Here is a 20,326-nt window from a genome sequence, read left to right on the forward strand (position 1 = left end):
ACTCATTTAAATGTCTTCTGAATATTGAGTCCATCATCTGCAGATGCTAATCACTTGCCTTGTACACAAAGAAACATTTATTGTACATGTAGAAAATTCAATTATGAATTAAGATAAATTGAAACTATAAAGAGATATTTCATATATATTATATATATTTCTTCGATTTTCTTGAATTATCATTTGCAAAGCATTTAAGGATGTTTCTTTTTAAAGCAAACTTTAAAAACTGAATGAAGAAGAGTTGCTGATTTGTGAAATTCATCTCATTGAAAAAAATGCATTTCATATGTAAATTGTTTTAAGTAAACAAAGAGTATAATTAGAGTAATTTATAAAATAACATGATTATTTAGATAAAAGCAGATGATTTAGGGAGATTAAGCCAATGCACTTCAGGTGCTTAGATATTATGAAATAAAAAAGAATTAGACAAGAGTAAATCCAGTTATCACAATTTTGAAAAGAATCCTATGTTTCTAGAACATACAGGATTCAGATCCACATGTCCCACAGTGATCCCTCCTAAAATCTTTCACCCTGTGCTTCAGAATCTTCACTCTATCTGATTGAAACAGGGAAACACTCCTCTAAAGAAAATGTCCCTGAGAGCAATGCAGAATGAGTGTCACTGGGGAAAGTATCACTTAATTCACAACATGGAGGGATCCATCCCACTGTAGCTCCTGTCTGAGACCCGTGTTCTTTGCAGCTGTCTACGAGCAGTCATGTGAAGCCCACAGGCACAGAGGAAACTCTTCAGGGCTCTACTATATCGACTCAGATGGAAGTGGCCCGCTGGGACCATCCCTTGTATATTGCAACATGACAGGTATGCTAATAAGCCTTTTTTATGACAGTTAAACTCAGTAAATACTTGCTGTGCATGAAAAACCCAGATGGGGAAAGTAGAGTTTACCTAGTGGCAGCGTTATGTAGATATGCATTTTGATTGTAATTGTAATATGATTGCTCAGACGTATTAAACATAATGTTCTAAAATAGTTAAGAGGTGGTAATTAAACGTTATGTTCTTTCTTTGTGCAAAATTAACAATAAATCTTTGCTTATTAATCTGAAACAAAAAGGGATAAACTTTATTTCTTAGTCCATGTCAATAAATGCCAAAGACTTAGGAGAATATTCACTTTTCAAATTTATGAAAGCATCCATTTGTATTCTTTTGAATCCGTAATCACATGAGTTTATCTAGGAGATAATAAATGTTTCTAAAGTGTATATACTTCAAGTAATAATATTATTCTTGTGCAACTGTATAAATAATATTTTATTTTCCTTAGAAACCTAATTATATGGTAAAGGACTTGTTTACGACTTATTGTTTATGATGCCTTTAATTCTTTGAAACGTTTTAATTTAACATCTCCGCCTACAGTATAGGACCACAAAGGACAAAAGCATCCACTTTAATGAATGACAACTGCCCTGATGGAGTTGATACAAATTCTTTATACCTCTTCTGTACCTGTATCTATGTGTGTCTGTACACATAACTTTTCCTCCATGCTCGCATAACATTTTACCAATAAAAAGAGGACAAACCTCCAAGAAAACTTTCTGTTACTCTAGCAGTGTAGACCTAACATGTACTTCAACAACCACAGAATTTGACTCTGCAAATTCTGAGCTAATGATCAGAAAAAAAATCAACTATAAATGGTTCTAAGGCAACTATAACTTAGTTATAATTTTGTTCTTCTGTTATTATGGCTACATGTCACCCTGACAGGGTTGCAATTCTCACGAGGAGGGAATTATTTGTGGATAAATTTATGATGATGCTTTCTGAGTAGCTTACAATCCTGGTGTGGTTTTTTACCTACTACCATTTCATACATGAAACGAAATCTGAGCATTTTGGCAGTGGTTAATCGTATGATTAGATCTGAATTCAGTCAAATATATCTTCCAGCCCCAAAACTACCCCCAAAGTTGGTACAGAAAATGCAAGAACTTGCAGAGCATTGCACTGGGTGTGAGTATGGCTCTTTTGGGCTTTGGGGTAAACATTTTGTCATAAATACTGACCAAAATGTTGAAGTGTGATGACAGAGTTAAATACATTGGTTTACCTTTACTGAAAAATGTGTGATCAGTGAAATATGTGAGGAAACAGCCCAGGGGATCATTCTAGATATACTGCACTCCAGTGGTTTATAACAGGCTTTCAAGTGATTTCAATTCCTGCTTTGATTTTCTTTCATTACCATGGCTCAAGCAAATGCCGAGGACAAAGAAAGCTAAATAAAGTTGCTAGCATCCCAATAAAACATTTCCCTTTATCAATTAAGTTCTTAATTATCACAGAAGTCTAGGGCATGTTAAAGATTTTCATACATATTGTCTTGGGTTAATTCTATGAGCAGAGTTCCATACACACTGAAAAATGCCAAGATTCTAGAAAGGTAGAAATAATCCCAACTGGCACATTCCAAAATGAGTGACATTTCAATGACTGAAGCTATTTTTTTAATAGTTAACTATTGGCAAGCTGAGGTCACGTTTATAAGGAAAGGTATTTGCTGAGAAGAGGAATAACTGAGAGCTGAGGGCCCGATCTTCTGCAGTTTATGCTTGTAATAAAAGAAAAGTATTTTAGTCATGTTAGTGAACGCGGTCTAGGCTTCCCCATGAAGCTTTAGTTGTGCATATTTATAAAGCCCCTTTGGAATGTGTAACTATCTCAAAGGTGTTTTGTTTTAATGCTAATTTGATACCATAGCTGATGTATTTTGATTCCCTGCAATTGCTGTTACCTTTTCAGAGCGAATCTTGGCCCCTACCACCAGAGAGAAGAGTAGTTATCATCAAAATGCAAAGAGGCAGTAAAAACAGATGCCCAGCTTTTGATTTCAGGTAACTTAGAATAATACCTGATGATATACAAGCAGGTTTTTCTTACATTAGAGATGAGAAAGAACCTCTAAATAAGGGAGGGAAAAGGTGAAATCTGTTGATTAACCCTCCTGGTCAGTTTATACACACGATGGCCTTGAAAACTGTCTGCTGAGGATGTGAATCATATCCTTCCCCAGGTGACCTGAAGAAACGTCCAAGTAAAGGCACAAAACTGAAGAGTTGCAAAAAAACTTCTGACAACACTGAACACATGTGTACTCAGCGCCTGCCCTGAGCCAGGCACGGCTGTGACCACATCAGGGAGTGAATCTGAACACCTCCCTCCCCTGGTGGGGGGTGCTTTCTGGGGTGGGGAGCCAGATCATTGACAGAAGCGAATCAAATACTTGGCATGTTGCAAGGTAACAGGTGTTGTGAAGAAGAACAAAGCAGTGAACAGGGTCACAGACTGTAGAAGGATGGGTTACAGTTTTCAATAGAGGGATCAAGAAAGGACGCAGTTGGAAAGTGACATCTGTGCCAACCACATCAAAGAAGCAACCTGAGAAAACCTGAGGTGGAGCCTTCAAGGGGAGGGAGGAGGGAAGTGCCGAAGGCCTGCAGCCATGGGGAGCTGGCATGTTGGACAGACTCAGGTGGAAGGACAAGAAGGTGGCCTTTCCTCAAGTCACGTGGCTGGTCCAGGATCCACACCAGCTGTGCAGTTTGGGCCTTTAACCATCGTGGGGCACCAAGAGGAAGCAAGGAGACTAGTTAGGACGTTGCTGTAGTAATCGAGCCAAGATGGTGATGGTGGGTAGCAGGCTGGGAGCAGAGGAATAGGAGGAGAGAAATGTTGAGTTAGAACCGGTGGACTAACCGATGGAGAGAGAGAGAGGCATCAAGCAGGGCTCCTGTATTTGGATCCAAGCCCTGGAAAGAAGGTGCAGGTATTACTCACAGAGACGGAGAATTCTTGGGAAGGAGCATGTTTGTAAGGGAAGACCAGGATTCCAGTTGTGAATATGTGAAGTTTGGGTTGCCCATTGGTCATTTAGTTAGATAGTGGAGATCTGTTGGTTATAAAACAAGTGTAATGTATCTTCTTAAAGCCTACTGGGTGGTTATAACATCCTTGGCAATACAACCTTTTAAAAATAGAATTCGGAGTGTGACTTTACAAATTCATTTAACCTGACCAGAGGACTCCTGTTTGCTTTACTGTCACTAGTGGACACTATCCAGCAGGATAGAGCTTCTCTAGGTCCCTACGTGTTTGTTCCCCAAGGAGAAGCTCTGCTTTCCACAGCCAGATTCTGCAGGGTAGCATCCCAGGAGAGGCTGTATTATTATTAAGCTTCTGCAGAGATGCTTATGTGCACATGGGTTTAGAAAGCACTGTCGTTTAGCTGAGGATCTTTGGTTTTAGCAGGCACAGGCTACTCTATCGTCCAAAAAATTAAAATGGAAAGGGAACAAAGGGCATCACAGAATGGAGAAATAAAACCAATGCAGATGTAAAATTTTGGTGCCGCTACTCATTTCACGGTCCAAGCAATTATCCTGTTGTTCCTATTTATATAGGTTGCTGTGGGTGAGGTTTAATGACCCATCACTGAATCCCTGTGGCTCTGATGCATCCACAAATGCCACAGGAATGGTTCACATGTATTAAGATAAAGTATGAGACATTAATTCTCTAAATTATCTTCTAAACTCTCTAACGTAATCTTGGAAAGTGTTAAGAGCTGTAAGGTGTGTATGTGTGTGTATGTGTTTGTGTAGGGATTCATGAAAATTATTGCTAATAATTTAATGATTTATATTGATGTGTAAATGTCTATTATTAAAGTATACTTCATAACTATATATCTTCATATTACATTGCAAATGAACAAACATTACATAGAGATTATTGTATCACAATGCCTTTTGGGTAATTAAAGGTTTTTAGAGAAGTTTATAGTTGCCTAGCTCTCATGTAAAACTCCTGAAATTAGTATATTCTTGTTCTATGTGAAAAGATCAATGTCGTAAGGGTTCCATAATTATGACTGAGATGGAACATCAAATGGATCATGAGACACACATATATACCCAAGGTGGAGAGCAGGAGTTAACTGCTTCAGTGAAGATTTCCAAATACTATTAAATACCAAGGATTTTTATTAAACTCAACACCGTAAGGAAGGCAATGTGCTGTAGACAGAGAAACACACAGGCCAGTCCAAAGACCAGTGACTACCTCCAGCAGCTACACAACAAAATATTTAATGAAAAATTTTTTAAATCCAGATTTTTCCTGAGGAAAATACAAGGAATGAACCAAAGTTACAGCTAAATGGTCCTTACTGCCCAGGGGTCATATGAGGTACCCCCTGACAAACCTGCTTATTGATAGAGGAAGATCTTAGGGTCCTGATTCTGTTCTTCCAACCTGGAAATATGTCCACTATGAAAAATTTGCCTTCTCCATGATGCTGCAATGCCTGTGGACAATTAAACACCCTCTAATTATTAAAAAACAAGTACTAACACTTGGAAAAAGATACAAAAAACAGAATTCTAAACCAATGGTTAAAATTATATCCTTGGAATAAAGACACAGATGTAGAGCATGGACTTGAGGACACAGGGAGGGGGAAGGGGAAGCTGGGACGAAGTGAGAAAGTGGCACGGACATATATACACTACCAAATGTAAAGTAGATAGCTAGTGGGAAGCAGCTGCATAGCACAGGGAGATCAGCTCGGTGCTTTGTGTCCACCTAGAGGTGTGGGATAGGGAGGGTGGGAGGGAGACGCAAGAGGGAGGGGATATGGGGATATATGTATACATATAGCTGATTCACTTTGTTATACAGCAGAAACTAACACAACATTGTAAAGCAATTATACTCCAATAAAGATGTTAAATAAATAAATAAATAAACTTAAACTTGCCTAAAAAAAAAAAATCAGATTTCAGAATGAAAAAAAATTATATCCTTGGTAATAGCCTTTAAAAATGTAGTACTAGGACACACTCTGCATGTATTTTTTAGTACCTTTAGTACAGAGACAACCAAAACAAGACAAAATAGTAAACTATTTTGAATGGACTGCCTGTGCAATTTGTTGACAGACCTATTCCCTTTCTAAACAGAAGAAACAAGACATAACTTCTTTGATGACAAGATGAGGAAGGCCAATGGCTCTACTCACTGAGAGAGATAGAACTGTTTGTGCCCACCCTAAACCCAGGGTAGTTCTTGGCTATTTTCATAGTTGTGAGGTTCAGAAACTGCTTCTCAGACCTTGCATTGTGAGAATGATTGTCACCGAAAGAAGATAGGTTACAGTCAGAGCAGTGATTCAACTTCCAGTCCATAAAAATCACCTGGAGGCTTGATGAACAAGCTGAGGACTGGGTCTATGGCATCCCTGCCCATTGCACCTTCAGATCTTGATTTATTGACTCAACAAGTTAATAATCCAGAACTTTTTACTCATTATTATTGCTGAGTCACTTGCCTTTATGCAAACCAAGCAATTGTGTTTCTTTTCTTTTTTTTTATTGAGGCATAGTTGATTTACAATGTTGTGTTAGTTTCAGATGTACAGCAAAGTGATTTAGTAATACATACATATATATCTATTTTTTCAGATTTTTTTCCCTTATAGGTTATTACAAAATAGTGAGTATAGTTCCCTGTGCTATATAGTAGGTCCTTGTTGGTTATCTATTTTATATATAGTAGAGCGTAAATGTTGAATCTAAAAAAAATGATACAAATGAACTTATGTACAAAACAGAAATAGACCCACAAACATAGGAAACAAACTTATGGTTACCAAAGGGGAAGCGGGGGGATAAATCAGGACTTTGGGGTTAAAATATACACAATTATGTTTCTTAAACATCCTTTTCCCTGTGTCAAAAATTGTGTCAGGGGCTTCCCTGGCGGCACAGTGGTTGAGAGTCCGCCTGCCGATGCAGGGGACACGGGTTCTTGCCCTGGTCTGGGAAGATCCCACATGCCGCGGAGCGGCTGGGCCCATAAGCCACGGCCGCTGAGCCTGCGCGTCCGGAGCCTGTGCTCCGCAATGGGAGAGGCCACAACAGTGAGAGGCCCGCGTACTGCAAAAAAAAAAAAAAAAAAAATTAAAAAATTGTGTCAGGCCTCCAGCACTGTGGTTTAGCAAAGGGCAGTCAGCCCAACTGCTTTACACATAACTCATGTCATTTTTTTAAAAGCCCTCTGTAGAATGGGTATTGATTCATACACCATGAACCTGCATCTCTTTTATCCTGGCTTTTGCCTAGAAAGAACCCTTCCTGCCCCCACTGGGGGTACATTTTCTGGCTGGCGTCCTGCAGCTTGTAAAGGTAGTTCCTAAAACAGGCAGCCTAGTGTGGTTGGCAATGCAGAATTTCTAGAGCAGGTCCTGTCACTGTGCCCAAAGGGAAAAAAGACAAAAACTTCAGGAAAGTTTATTTTCCTGCTTTTCTGTCAGCCACACAGTCTGCCCTGGCCTTACGGGTGGACAAAGTGAATGGTCTTGATGAACAATAAACATATAGATGTTCAGAGAGCAGTTAGGCCAGCAGCATGCTTGGTTCATTGCCTTAGCATTCAAAGGTGGCTAGACAATAGCATTCAGTCTTTAGATGCTGCCTGGTCCACTTTCCCCATTTACCATATATGGAATTGGAGGCTCAGGGATTTTTTTGACTTTTCCAAGACCATAGATTGTAACCCATATCTCTTATTGACCATGACCCTGTACTCTGTCCATATCTAATTTTATAATTGCATATATAATGTACTCTCTGAGGAAATTACTTTGCGCTTGTGCTGTGTGGTAGGCTGATAAACAAGGGAAAGCACTAATAATATCTCCCAGTAACTGAGCTCTTGGGAGGTTTTAGGCACAGGGCCAAGCACACGTACATGTTGCCTCAAGACAATATATGTCGTGTTGAGTAAGTGTCAGTTCATGTTAAATAGCAGATGTCTACCCTTATGAATGAGCAGACACACAAAATTGTATTCAGTGTGACCTAGTAAGTGAAAATATCACCCTCTGAAATCCTAGGGAAGTAGGCTGTGAAGTAGCTGCATTCCCTTGAGGATATCCAGTTGTATCTTATAGCATTTTCTTGTGTTCAGAATATTAAAAGAAATCATGAAAAGCCTCAAGGCCCCAGATCTGTGGCAGCCTTTATGAGGGTCTTCATACAAATATTGATCAAGAGGGACCCACAGGTGTGGGGCTGGCCTGAGTGCCACCTCTGGGCCCTCCCAGGGCCTGGAGACTGTCTGCTTAGAGCTGTCATCTCTCCCCTTCAATAAAACACACACACCAGTCATCCTTGGCTTTGACAAACAGATGACATGGCAGGGCCCAGGGCCTCTGAGATCTAGGGCAGGGCCAGGTGAGAGCTGACCGTTGCCTTCCTCAGGGCACCCACTGGACATTCAGAGCAGCGCAGTTGGCCATTACCAGGACTATGGGCACATAAATGCCCGGGATCTAGTTCTGTTTTCTTCTGGAGGTTTTTCATTGGAAATATAGTAGAGGGCTCAGATGGGTAAGGCACTCTGGGAAGGTTACAGACCTCAGCACTCTTTGAGAAGTTTACCTACTCAGAAAGCTCAGCGACTCATGCTGGGTTGCTTAGAAATGTGTGGCAAAGTTACATAGTTTTGTGAAGTTGGGCAAGTGAGTTTTTCTAGACTTCCATTTCTCTTATCTGTGTGGCCAGAGGGTTGGGCTGGATAAAAGGTTATAACAGTGTTTCTCCCTGGATAGTAACACAGGGGGAGAAATTCTGAGAAGGCTGTTGTGGGTCTCTATTGTAGAATTCAGATTATTTTTGTGGATCTAGGAATGGCTGCTAGTGTTTACATCAGTCTGTCCTTATTTATCATCCTGAGTGCATCTTCTTGACCAGCTTTACGTGGAGATAGATGTGACACGTTAAATCATTTGGCATATTGCCTTCCCAGTCTTCTCAGAATGTGTACCCTCTTCCCATCAGAAGAAACAGAGGCAGCTGGCTTCATTTCCAAAGAGGTGGTGTTTGGACACAAATTGGACTTCATTTCAGGCATCTGTGGGAGAAGGGATTTTTGCCTTTACTTTCCTCAAGGTCAATTTCCAGATCATGAGCGATGGTCCCACAAAATATAAAGGCATCCTATTTTTCGTGAAGTCTTTTTTTCTCAGGGAGATTGAAATAAGCATAGCAGATATGCTTTCAATGTGTGTTTACCTGAATCTGTAGAATAAAGATCTGGTTCTTTTTCCATCCAACCACTTGTTTTGCTATGAAAGACTCCTTGTATAGTTCAGAGGTCTATTATAAAGTGTAGGAAGTGTTGCCAATTGCAAAGTGGATCTAAGTTGGCAAAACAAACAGAAGGAGGTGGATGTCATATGATATGGTAAGTCAATGTCATTATTTATATCCTGCTTACCAAACCAAACCAGCAAGTTAACTTGGCTGCAGGTTCATTTGTCCGAGCAAACGGTCAACCAGGTGCCACCAATGGCCACCCTGCTCCTGTGCAGAGGAGAGGCTCCAGTGAGTTGGATGAACATGTTCTGATAGGGTTTAATTCAACGATAGTTCAAAATTCCTGGTTAAATTTGACCACTATTAAAATTAATTACCTCAGATCCAAAATTATGCTTCAGACTACCGTGAGTAACAGCTAAGTATTTTTCCATCATGCTGGTCACTTAAATTCCTTAGTCCGTCTCCTCGTGCTTGAAGGCTAAGATTATGTGTCATGTCAAAGGTTCCTTTCTACTCATAGTTTTGAAATAATATGTTGTGGAATATTAGGGAAACATAATGTGTCTTTGTTGCGGTCTTTTAAATAATATTTCTAGAAAGGGCAACCACTTAAAGTATTTTTTCAGAAGGGCAGTTTTGAGGTTCTTTTCAACCTTTCCCTTCTCTCCACTTCAAAAGATTTCTATTATTACACCTTAACCATGCAAGACCATACATTTATCATACTGACCACCAGCCTGTATGAACTATTCAGGCACATCATTTTTCTTTGTGCTCTAAGCCATGAAAATAAATGACACAGTGGCATGGGAACTGATGAACTCCTAAGCCTAACACAGCCTTCTGCATGCCTCCCTGTACCCTCATTTCATTTGATGGAAGAAACCCTGAGGGTGAATGGGAGTAGGTAATTACCAAAAATAATGCCAGACGCATTTAAGTAATTTTCCAGGAAAATGTTGAAATATAAAATGTCTAGTGAAAACATGATTAAGGGGAAACACAATCTATGGATTTCAAGTTGCCATAGGAACACTCACAGCCCCCTTTAGTGAGCAGAGAGACAGGTGATCCGTTAAGTCTTTTCTCCTAATTGAATATAAAACTGCATTAGTCATGCTGACTCACAGTTTGTTCCTGTCCTGGCTAGTTTTTGCATATTTTGTGATGTTCTTTTCCATAGGCTTTGAATCGGAGGTTTTTCCATGGCCCTTAGGGTTCTTTTCCCTGGATCTCTGGATGTATTTGATGTGTTAAGGGTTTGCAAACACCAGCATGGCTGTAGGTTTTTCCCAGACCCAAACTCTCAGGGCAGGAAAGGAGCAGGGGACCCCTCAGTGAGTTCCATGCAGCATTGTTTTGATTTTTGAACCTTGCTCATGTATTAGCTATTAAAAAATAATAAAAAATAAACACAAGGCTGTTTCCTGCCCCTGTAATATGGCAAGTTTGTGTGGATACTGATCATTTTATCAAATACATATTACAGAGGAAGTTATATGACATGACATTATAAGTATAGTTGAATTAAGGCAGCTTGAACTCAGCCTTTTAGCCACTGAGCCATGGGCCTTTTATACTGTGGGAGCTTCTATACATTCATGGTGGGAGGTTATTTTGGGGAAGATAAAAGAAGTCAAGGTGTTTTTCTTCTGTTATAAATATTGTGAAGTGTGCATTGTTTTTTAAATCTCTTGGAAAAATATAGGTAATCCATGTAACAGAAATATGCCAGAATTTTCCAGCAGACATTCATGTAGCAATGGTTACTGCTAGGAATTGTTATATTAGATACCCCAAGGCTCTGTGTTTTTTATTGCTGGCCATTGAACGAGTTGCTGACACATTATTAGTCAATTTTTGTCAAAAATACTTATTTTCCATTATTTTGCATGATCAAAATAATGGTTTTGGGGGCTGCTTGTTCCTCAAATGTGTCTTGTATACATTTCTTTGATTATCAGAGGAAAAGATGCTCAGTGAGATGAGGAATATGCTTGTTACAAACATAAGTATATACACGATAATCTTTAGCTTTCCTCTTATAGTAATGGAAAGAAAAAAATAAAAGCCAAAAAGTTCTGTTTATAACTTTGAGTATTATAATACAGAATTAAAAAAATTGACCCCCTGACAATGTTGACTATAGTAATGGTAATGCAAATTTCAATAAAGAGAATCCCTACTGTCAACATTTTAAGAATTCCACTCGCTGATTCCAATGTCAAAGAGATCTGATTGCTACAAAAATAAAAACCTTAATTCAGATAAAAGATGCTTCTGATTTCCATATTTATGTTTAGTGATTCCATTCTCATCACAGTCTCCTTTCTCCCTCCCAACCCCTCTTCTGCCCACCAGACACTGCATGGACCTCAGTGCAGCACAATGGCTCCCACTTGGTTAGTGTCAAAAACTCAAATGGAGAAGGCCCCCATCCTGTGTTTTTCAAGTACACAGCCAGCATGGACCAGCTCCAGGCCATAATTGACTACGTGGACCACTGCCAACAGAAGCTGACTTTCCACTGCAAGAAGTCAAGGCTTTCAACCCCCCATGGTGAGTAATCAGAGTAATCAGACATTGTGGGCTGTAGTCCCCACAGGTCACAATGGCCTGCCAGAGATGCATGAGAATGTGTGCCCATAGTGCCCGGATCACATCTGAAGTGACAGGGATACTCTTCTTTGGAGCAAAGACCAAGGTCTTTGCTCAAAGCCAGGAATGATCTGAAGTTTCTCCCTAGACTCAACTGGGCAACTGAGCAGTAAAAGCCTCCTAAGGAGGCCCCTGGAATGCTCAGTGCTCATCTGCCATGAAGGGCAGGGACATCTTAATTCTGTCTTATCTCGGGAAGGATTGCTAACGACAACATGGCTTAGTGATCTGGAGGTGATTATTCCATGAGATTCTTTTTCATAGACGATGCAATTAGTGTCTTGGCTAATTGTAAATTGGGGAACAATGTTGGTATCCCCGCCTCTTTCACGCAACGTAAGTGCTACTAGTTTATTTCTCATATCTTTTCTTCTTTTGAAAATTCTTATGTTTAATTTTATATTTTTTTCCTTTGAAAAATCCCATTCTGTTGGAATGTGCAACCTCACTGCCTTCATGAAACTGCTTGGCTTTCTGGAGGCTGACCTGCCCCTTCTCTGATTAGGCATCTGGGGAGTGGAATGAGCAGAGGGCAGTAGGCAGGTTCTCTGAGTTCAAGCTCTTAGGACTTAGACAAGTCCCTGTCACTCAGCAGCTATGGGACTCAGGAAATCATTTTATCTTTTTTCGAGTCTTCAGAGCTAAGACACTAACCTTGCCAGAACTTAATTGCACCACATCTATAAATGGCATGAAGTAAAGGCTACTTATTTGCATCTCTCCAGTTTATTGAATTTATAGTTAGTGCTAGTTAGTACTTACTGTTAGTTGATTGATGCCAAATAGATCACTGAGCTAAAATTGTATGTTCCCAGAAGAATGAGAAAACTGCCTCCAGGAGAGTAAATTATTGTTATGGGTTGTCTAACCAGGGAAAACGAGGCAAAGAGAGAGTAGTGTTGGAACCAACCACTAACAAAGTCATGAAACAAAACCACCCAGTGAGTCATGGAGCAAACGCATACAAACTAGCAGATGGTCTATTCCAGAACCTGGACACGACCCAGATCAGCAAAGGATTCCCGCCTGGAGGGCCAGTGTCTGCCTATTGATTTGCATGTGGTTGCTCAATTGTTAGCCCTTCGATATGTTAATAAATATATAAAACAGCAACAGCAGCAACAAAAACAAATATTTAAACAAGTATTTAATTGGGTCTGGGGGGAAAGATGGAAAGAGAAAAGACTTGTAAACTTAATAAACACCTGCTAAAAAAACAAAATAAGGGCCTTCATTAACCATACATGCCAAGTTATTTGCATTTCTTATATGCTGCTACTGGAGGATTGTTAGTACAAACTTAATTTAAACAAATTCACTACAGACCTATATATTTCCAGAAGTGTTTAATTAAGGTTGAGTTGAGGCAGGCAAATAGTGTAGCCCAATACACCTTAAAATTGTTGCACTAATTTGCTCGGTATTATCAATAGACACAAATGGGTGTGCAGAGCTTTGATGCTACTCTTGTGTGGAAGGAGTGAACACACCAAAGCCTGGGTCCCTCATTAGAAGGTTGCAATGTGAAAACAGTACAAGGGGACTGCAATGTGGGGAACAAGTAGCTTAGGAATTTTATAGGGTAGATTGGGGAATGTCAGTCAAAATTCAGTTCTCTCTCAAGAATTTTCCACTGTTCAAATTCTCAGAAGTTATCAGGCGACTGAGGAGGTGGTAATCTTGAGAGGAGATATAGCAAGTCTGGGGCCTCAGTGCAGCAGCTCTTGTGTAAGTTTTGTTTTCCAAGAGGGCCAGGGAGGAGCAGAGGGCCTAGGATCTTGCTAGGTTCTGAAACATTTTTCTTTCAGCATCTTTAAGGTCTCTGTGTTATATATAGTTTCAGGGGATATGATTACAGGTGGCTAAAGAGGAAGTTGTGTGACAGTAAGTGTTGACTCTAGGAAACCATTTGGTTGCCATACTATGAATGCTTAAGGTCATTGAGGATTGTAGCTGTGGCTGGAGAGAAGGACAGTGAACTATGGCCTAAAATAATTGAGGAAGTAGAGCCGTGCACCCTGGTCATTGATATCTCTCCTATTCCTTTTCATTTCAGCCTCTAATTCTTCTTCATATTATTCCTAATTATTTCTTATGCAAATTCTCTAAGTTATTCAAAGGAATCTTGAATGGAGCCACATGCATTTTGTACCTTTAAAAAACACTTAATGATTTTCACTTTAGAGAGAAAAATGTAAACACACAGTAACACATTGGCATATAACGATTTCTTTGCTCTTTAAGTCGATGAAAGAGGATGTTGAATAATTACATTTTTAAGATGGAATTTTGAAAAATGTCTATTAAGTACCTATTAAATAATACACTAAAAAGATTTTCCACCCCCTAAAGATGTTTTCAACACATTAAAAAAAAAGATGGTTGATATCGATTTCTTGGCACACGTGTCACCCACTGGGCCTGCAGTGCGTGGTAATGAATGCAGTCCATGTGTTTACCAGCTGAGAGGTTGTCAGCAGAAGCAGAAGTCTCATTGAACAGGGAGCCATAATGAGCAGTGGCAATTGTAAGTTAGGGAGAAAGTTATTTCAGATTCTTAGTGGGGGCCTGATGGGGACAATTTAAGAGTTTGAAAGAGCACATGAAAATGGACAGGCATCTTTGCAGAATTGATGTCACTTCCGTTTCCCCTCCTGCCCTGATTCTCTGTTTACTAGGGACTGTTTCCCCTCCACCCTCCTGTGTGTGCCATCTTTTCTGATCATCCTCCCCCAGGTATACTGTAATCCCACACTGGGGCCTCAGCAGCATCTTTAGTGTAGATGAGCAGTCCTGCAGAGCTGAGGCAGCCTCTGGCCCTGTCACTTAATTATACGTTGCACTGAGGAGGGGAATGAGCTGAAGAACTTGGTGTAGTTGTCTCGGACTTGCTCAAGCCGAAGACACCTCAGGCATGAAGAAGGCTTATCAGTGCCATTTCTTTAGTTTCCAAATACAGAGCAACCCATTCAGTATAAGAAGAAGCACGTCTCCAAGAAACTTTTAGGACATGCTAGGAAGTACATGTCTTAAACACATGCCAGTGTTTTTAGCTAATAAATAAAGTGAAAGAAATCCATATTTCTTATAATAACATTAAACATTTTAATGGCATTTTAGGATCTGAAACAGATTTTAGATTCAGTGTGTAAATTACTGTGGTTTTTATTTTGATGACAATTCTTTCTTGAAAGTTATTTCCAAAGAAATTATGTAAGTGGAGTCCTCAAGAAAAGTTTGTAAATATCGTGCCTGAATGAGTTAGGGACTACATGCTCATTTTCTGTTAAAAGAAAAAAATTTGGTGACAACGTAAGTTTTGACATTAAAATATATATTTTTAAACAGTTGGAAGTCCTCTTAAAAATGATCCTATTGCACAGTTAAAATATGCTCACTTTTAAAGTAGTCTCTCTATGTTTTAAATAGAGGGAAGTAAAGGAACTATATTGGGGAGGCAGGTAGTGGGGGGCAAAGTAGGTGTCACCTTTCTCATACTTGTCTTTCAGATGGAACCCCAGTGAGCTGGTGGGTTGGAAGAACCAATGAAACACACACTTACTGGGGAGGTTCTCTGCCTGATGCTCAAAAATGTACTTGTGGATTAGAGGGGAACTGCATTGATTCTCAATATTACTGCAACTGTGATGCTGACCGGAACGAATGGTGATTTCCATATAATTTCCCTGTGCAAACTGTAATTTTTTTATTGCTTAAACGATGTACCTTAGGCAGACATTGGACACCACAGTATAATAAAGAGAAAAAATTAAAGTATTCCCTAGCAAGTTAAAAGTATAAGCTTTGATGTGTATGATATCATTAATCTGAAGCCTAAAATACTAGGTAGCTATTTTTGTTTACTTGTGAGTAACTAATCATGTCCATTTTCTTTTTCTAGTAAGACAAAATAGGAATTAATGTTTCCCATTCACTGAAAGTGAAATATCTGACTTCTTAAAGTTAAGTTAATCCAGTTAATAAGATGACCACCCCTTGGCTGACCCAGGGCTGTTTGCTGACCTTCCTAATTGCCAGTTTCGTTTTCTTAAATGGCCACACAGGGGAAACCAGACAAGGCCTTGAGTCCATGAAAGAGGATATACAGAATACAAAGCTCTCCATGCAACTGGAGATCTCAGAAGGCTGCATACCCAAAGAAAAGGTAGACAAGGACAAATCATCCAGTAGGCACTCTGGGTAGAAAAAAATAGCTCCCTGAAAACTCATGTCTACAGACTTGCCCTCACACAGATTTGGAGCCCAAATTTATATGACTTGGATGGTCCTCAAATTAAGTTAACATAGCCACAGGTTGGCAGCACCACTGGCTCATCATAGGATTACATGAGATTCTCACTGGAGGCCTGCCCTCCCCCTTCACACAGACCTCACAGGATTCCCACAGATAAAATGCCACCAAAAATAAGCTCACAATCCAGGGTTATACAACACCAGAGGACAGATGTGGGAGGCAGAAGAAACCACAAAGTGTAGATGAGATGCCTAAAAGTCTCAGATCATGGATACATTCAAAACATAAGATAAAATAAATATGTGAGCTGCTTGAAAGATCAAAACTGGAATTGAAACATGAGAAAGTGATCAGATCCTATTAACAAAGATGATTGTGATTTGCAAAAGAATATTAGCCAATGATAATATTTACCCAATTTAAGATTTGTTGGATCAGATATTAGACACAAGTGATCAGCAAATTGGTGAAATGGAAAATATGTGTAAATAAATGACACAGAGAAGCAAAATGGGATCGAGAAAAGCAGTGACATGGAGGAGTCATGTGGAGAAGATTGAAAATGTGTCTGATTAAAGTTTCAGAAGAGAAGATTTGAGATAACTAAGAAAAGGAAATATTCAAATAGCAGAAAAATGTGCAGATTTGAGAAAACATTAGAATTCCAAGTAGGATAAATAAAAGTAGATCCATATCTAGACACACCATGGTGAAATCAAAGAACACCAAAGAGAATGTTAAAAGGAGCAGAGATGAAAGCAAGACTCTTAAAGGAAAGACAGCCAGCCAGCAGAACCCCCCTGAACAGCCCAGGACCCAGCCCACAGAGGGCGGGACACACCCCTCACAGGGCGGAAGTGAAATAACTGTCAAACTCCCAGTGTTTACCCAGCTGATGTTTTAAAAAGTGGGATAAAATTAAAAGCCAGACAAACAGACACTGAAGAAATTTACCACTAGCAGACTCCACAAGCGGAATTTTTAAGAATGGTTTTCAGAATGAAAGAAAGTGATCTTATAAGGAAGGTCTCAGAGGCAGGAGGAAATATTGAGGAAAAAAAATTGTAAACTCAGAGGTTAAAAACTAAAAGAAAATACTAGACACTGAAAACATGTAACTGTATGTATGAATTTGAAACACGAGAAAACAGTCAGATCCTATTAACAGAGATGATTGTGGTTTACAAAAGAACTAAAAGAATGTTTAGAAATAAAAATATTATTGAGGGCTTCCCTGGTGGCGCAGTGGTTGAGAGTCTGCCTGCCGATGCAGGGGATACGGGTTCGTGCCCCGGTTCGGGAAGATCCCACATGCCGCGGAGCGGCTGGGCCCGTGAGCCATGGCCGCTGAGCCTGCGCGTCCGGAGCCTGTGCTCCGCAACGGGAGAGGCCACAACAGTGAGAGGCCCGCGTACCGTAAAAAAAAAAAAAAAAAAAAAAAAATTATTGAAATTTAAAACTTGTTTTGTAAATATTTATTAGAATTAAATTGCTTAAAGTTTATGTCTTAAAATTTGTGTAACCTCTAAATAATAGAAACAAAGCATGTAATATTCAAATCAGTAGAGGGAAGAAAGAAAAAATGGGATTTTAAAAACTTAGTTAATACAAAAGAAGATAGAAAGTGAGAATTTAAAAAAAGAGAAAGCAATAAGTACAAGATAAAAACTGTGTGAGTAATCATGCACAATAAATATGACAAAAATAACCATTTAAATCCAGATGTCATATTGAATTAAAAACAAATATATCTTGTTTGTAAACCTAGGCATATTGAAAATAAAATGCCAAAAAAAAATTACCAGGCAAATATACGAAAAAGTAAGTAAAATTTTAAGGTTTAATGTGGACAAAGATCACTATTACTATAAGATATTGCTTAATTTCACTATTAAAAAAAAAACAATGCTAATAAACTTCTATGTTTCTAATAAAAATGACTCAGAATGTACACAGAAAAAAATTGACAAAACTGAAAGAAGAAATTTACAAATCAACCATGGTAAGAAGAGGTTTAAATGTACATCTGTTTGTAATTGGTAATCAAATGAACAAAAATTAGTAAGATAGAATATTTTCAAATGAAATTAACAACTTGATTTGTTGGGAACATAAAATTGTAGAATACATAATTTTCTCAAGCACAGGTAGTGCATTTTTGCAAACTGATTTTCTCAATATTCCATAAAGCAAAACTCAAAAAATTTTACAGTAGTTGTTATCCTATGAACAGTTTCTCTGATTACAATGCAATTAGGTGAGAAATGAATAATAGAAAGATTAAAAAATATACATGAGGCAATTCAAAACCACAATTGGAAAGACTGGAAACAAGGAAATAAAGATACATTACTCATAGAAAATATCGTTTTCAACAAAGAAAACCTAAGAGAATATACAGAAATATTATTGAAATTAATGAGAGTTTGGTAAGGCTACTTACTGAACCTTAGAATAACTGGATTCTTATCAAAAATGTGTTACTATAAGAAAATATAAAAACTACTAGCAGAAGGAACAAAAGGGTATAGTACCTTGGAATAAAGATAACAAAAATATGCAAGACTTTCATAAAAAAGACATCATAAAACTTTATTATGAAAATACAAGAAGACCTAAATAAATGGAGGCATCACACCACTGCCATGAATAGGAAAACTAAGCATCTCTCCTCCAAATAATTTTCTTGATTCCATTTAATTCCAAACAAATGCTAAACATTTGTTTATTTTTGGGGGTAGTGACAAACAGGTTCTAAAATTTATTTGGAAAAGAATGGTACATGAATAGCTAAGACGATTCTGAAAATGGAAACAATGTGGGGAGACCAGCCCTACCAGACATGAATAAGTCTTATGATGCCGCAGTAATTAATACAGTGTGAGTTTGCCGAAGGGATGAGCCAGTAGAACAGCTAACCCCAAAAAAGAGCCTGGGAGCTTTCAAAATGTGTAATTCTGGGTGATGAAAATTATGTTGTCGCCAGTCTCTCTTTCTCCCCAGCAATCATAAAACTTAAAGTTGACCCAGTATTTCTCCCCTGCAGCTTTCCCAACAACTCAAAGTAGTCAAAGCTCCATTATACCTCAAAAAAAAGTCTACTGAAAAACAAACAAAAAAACTCAGAAGAATTTCTAGAGCATTAGAAACGAAAACCAAAAAAAGGTGGATTTGGAAGTTCTCTTACTGAATGTTTAAAACTGTTTGTGAGAAATTTTCATACCTAGATATTCATGCAATCTTTACAGATTTTGGAAACAATTGAGAAGCAAGAAGAAAACAGATGTAACTAAAAATTAGGCAGTTTTGAATGAGTCTGGTGAACATGGCATATAATATCTTACATAAAGCATGGACTGTGGGAATGACCTGTACAAATAAAGAATTTTTAAATAAGAAGAGTTTAAAATTTTCTCAGATTCAGGAAGGTATTTTGCAAACAACAAAAGGACAAAAAGACTTTATGATGCTATCTGCCTTAATGCACACTACATGCATTATGATTTTTTTAAAGTTTTTTTCAGGGCTGTGAATGCATTGTCAATGTTAAAAACAGAATTAAAATGTAGCTTTTTGCTATATAGAAAGTGTAGCTTTTAAAGGGTTCCTTAAGGGCTTCCCTGGTGGCGCAGTGGTTGAGAGTCCGCCTGCTGATGCAGGGAACGTGGGTTCGTGCCCCGGTCTGGGAAGATCCCACATGCAGCGGAGCGGCTGGGCCCGTGAGCCATGGCCGCTGAGCCTGCGCGTCCGGAGCCTGTGCTCCGCAACGGGAGAAGCCACAACAGTGACAGGCCCGCGTACCACAAAAAAAAAAAAAAAATGTTCCTTAAAATTCAAAGATCCTTAATGAAGACCTTATGCACTTACATTTTTCCTCTAAGATGTTCTACCAAAATAGCAATCACGGGAATTAAAATACTATTTGTAATGTTTACTGATATTAAATACCAGGAATTGATTTGGTGTGCTCTCCCTGTGTTTATAACAAAATAAGTTTCCAGACTGACCCCCTCCTGCATAATCCAGTGACATCTTCTAGCTTGTGAATACCGTTCCCAACAAAGTCAGGTGTTATGTGCTTGGGATGAAGCCTGTGTACTTCTAACAGCAGGAGTTGCAGGGGCTTCACCAGATAAAGCCATGTTGTTTAATTCAGTCTGATGTTTTGACGCAATCTGATTTTTAAAAATTGTTTCTTAAATTTTAGGGTTTTATTTCATATTTTTCATATCTTACCATATGCACTGCCAGTCACTTTGTTCAAATTTT

The 20,326-nt window shown here is 38.8% G+C and overlaps 1 protein-coding gene across 1 annotated transcript in view; it reads left to right on the top strand.

Moving 5' to 3' along the window:
* Positions 1-20,326, top strand: part of LOC137228089 (contactin-associated protein-like 3) — a 197,579-nt gene that overhangs the window by 139,799 nt on the left and 37,454 nt on the right. The window contains exons 12-14 of the mRNA XM_067745051.1: positions 713-832; positions 11,506-11,703; positions 15,312-15,468. Of these exons, the coding sequence (XP_067601152.1) occupies positions 713-832; positions 11,506-11,703; positions 15,312-15,468 (475 nt within the window). The remainder of the gene's footprint in view (positions 1-712; positions 833-11,505; positions 11,704-15,311; positions 15,469-20,326) is intronic.

Source organism: Pseudorca crassidens, chromosome 7, assembly GCF_039906515.1.
Source record: "Pseudorca crassidens isolate mPseCra1 chromosome 7, mPseCra1.hap1, whole genome shotgun sequence".
In the NCBI taxonomy this organism is placed as follows: domain Eukaryota; kingdom Metazoa; phylum Chordata; class Mammalia; order Artiodactyla; family Delphinidae; genus Pseudorca; species Pseudorca crassidens.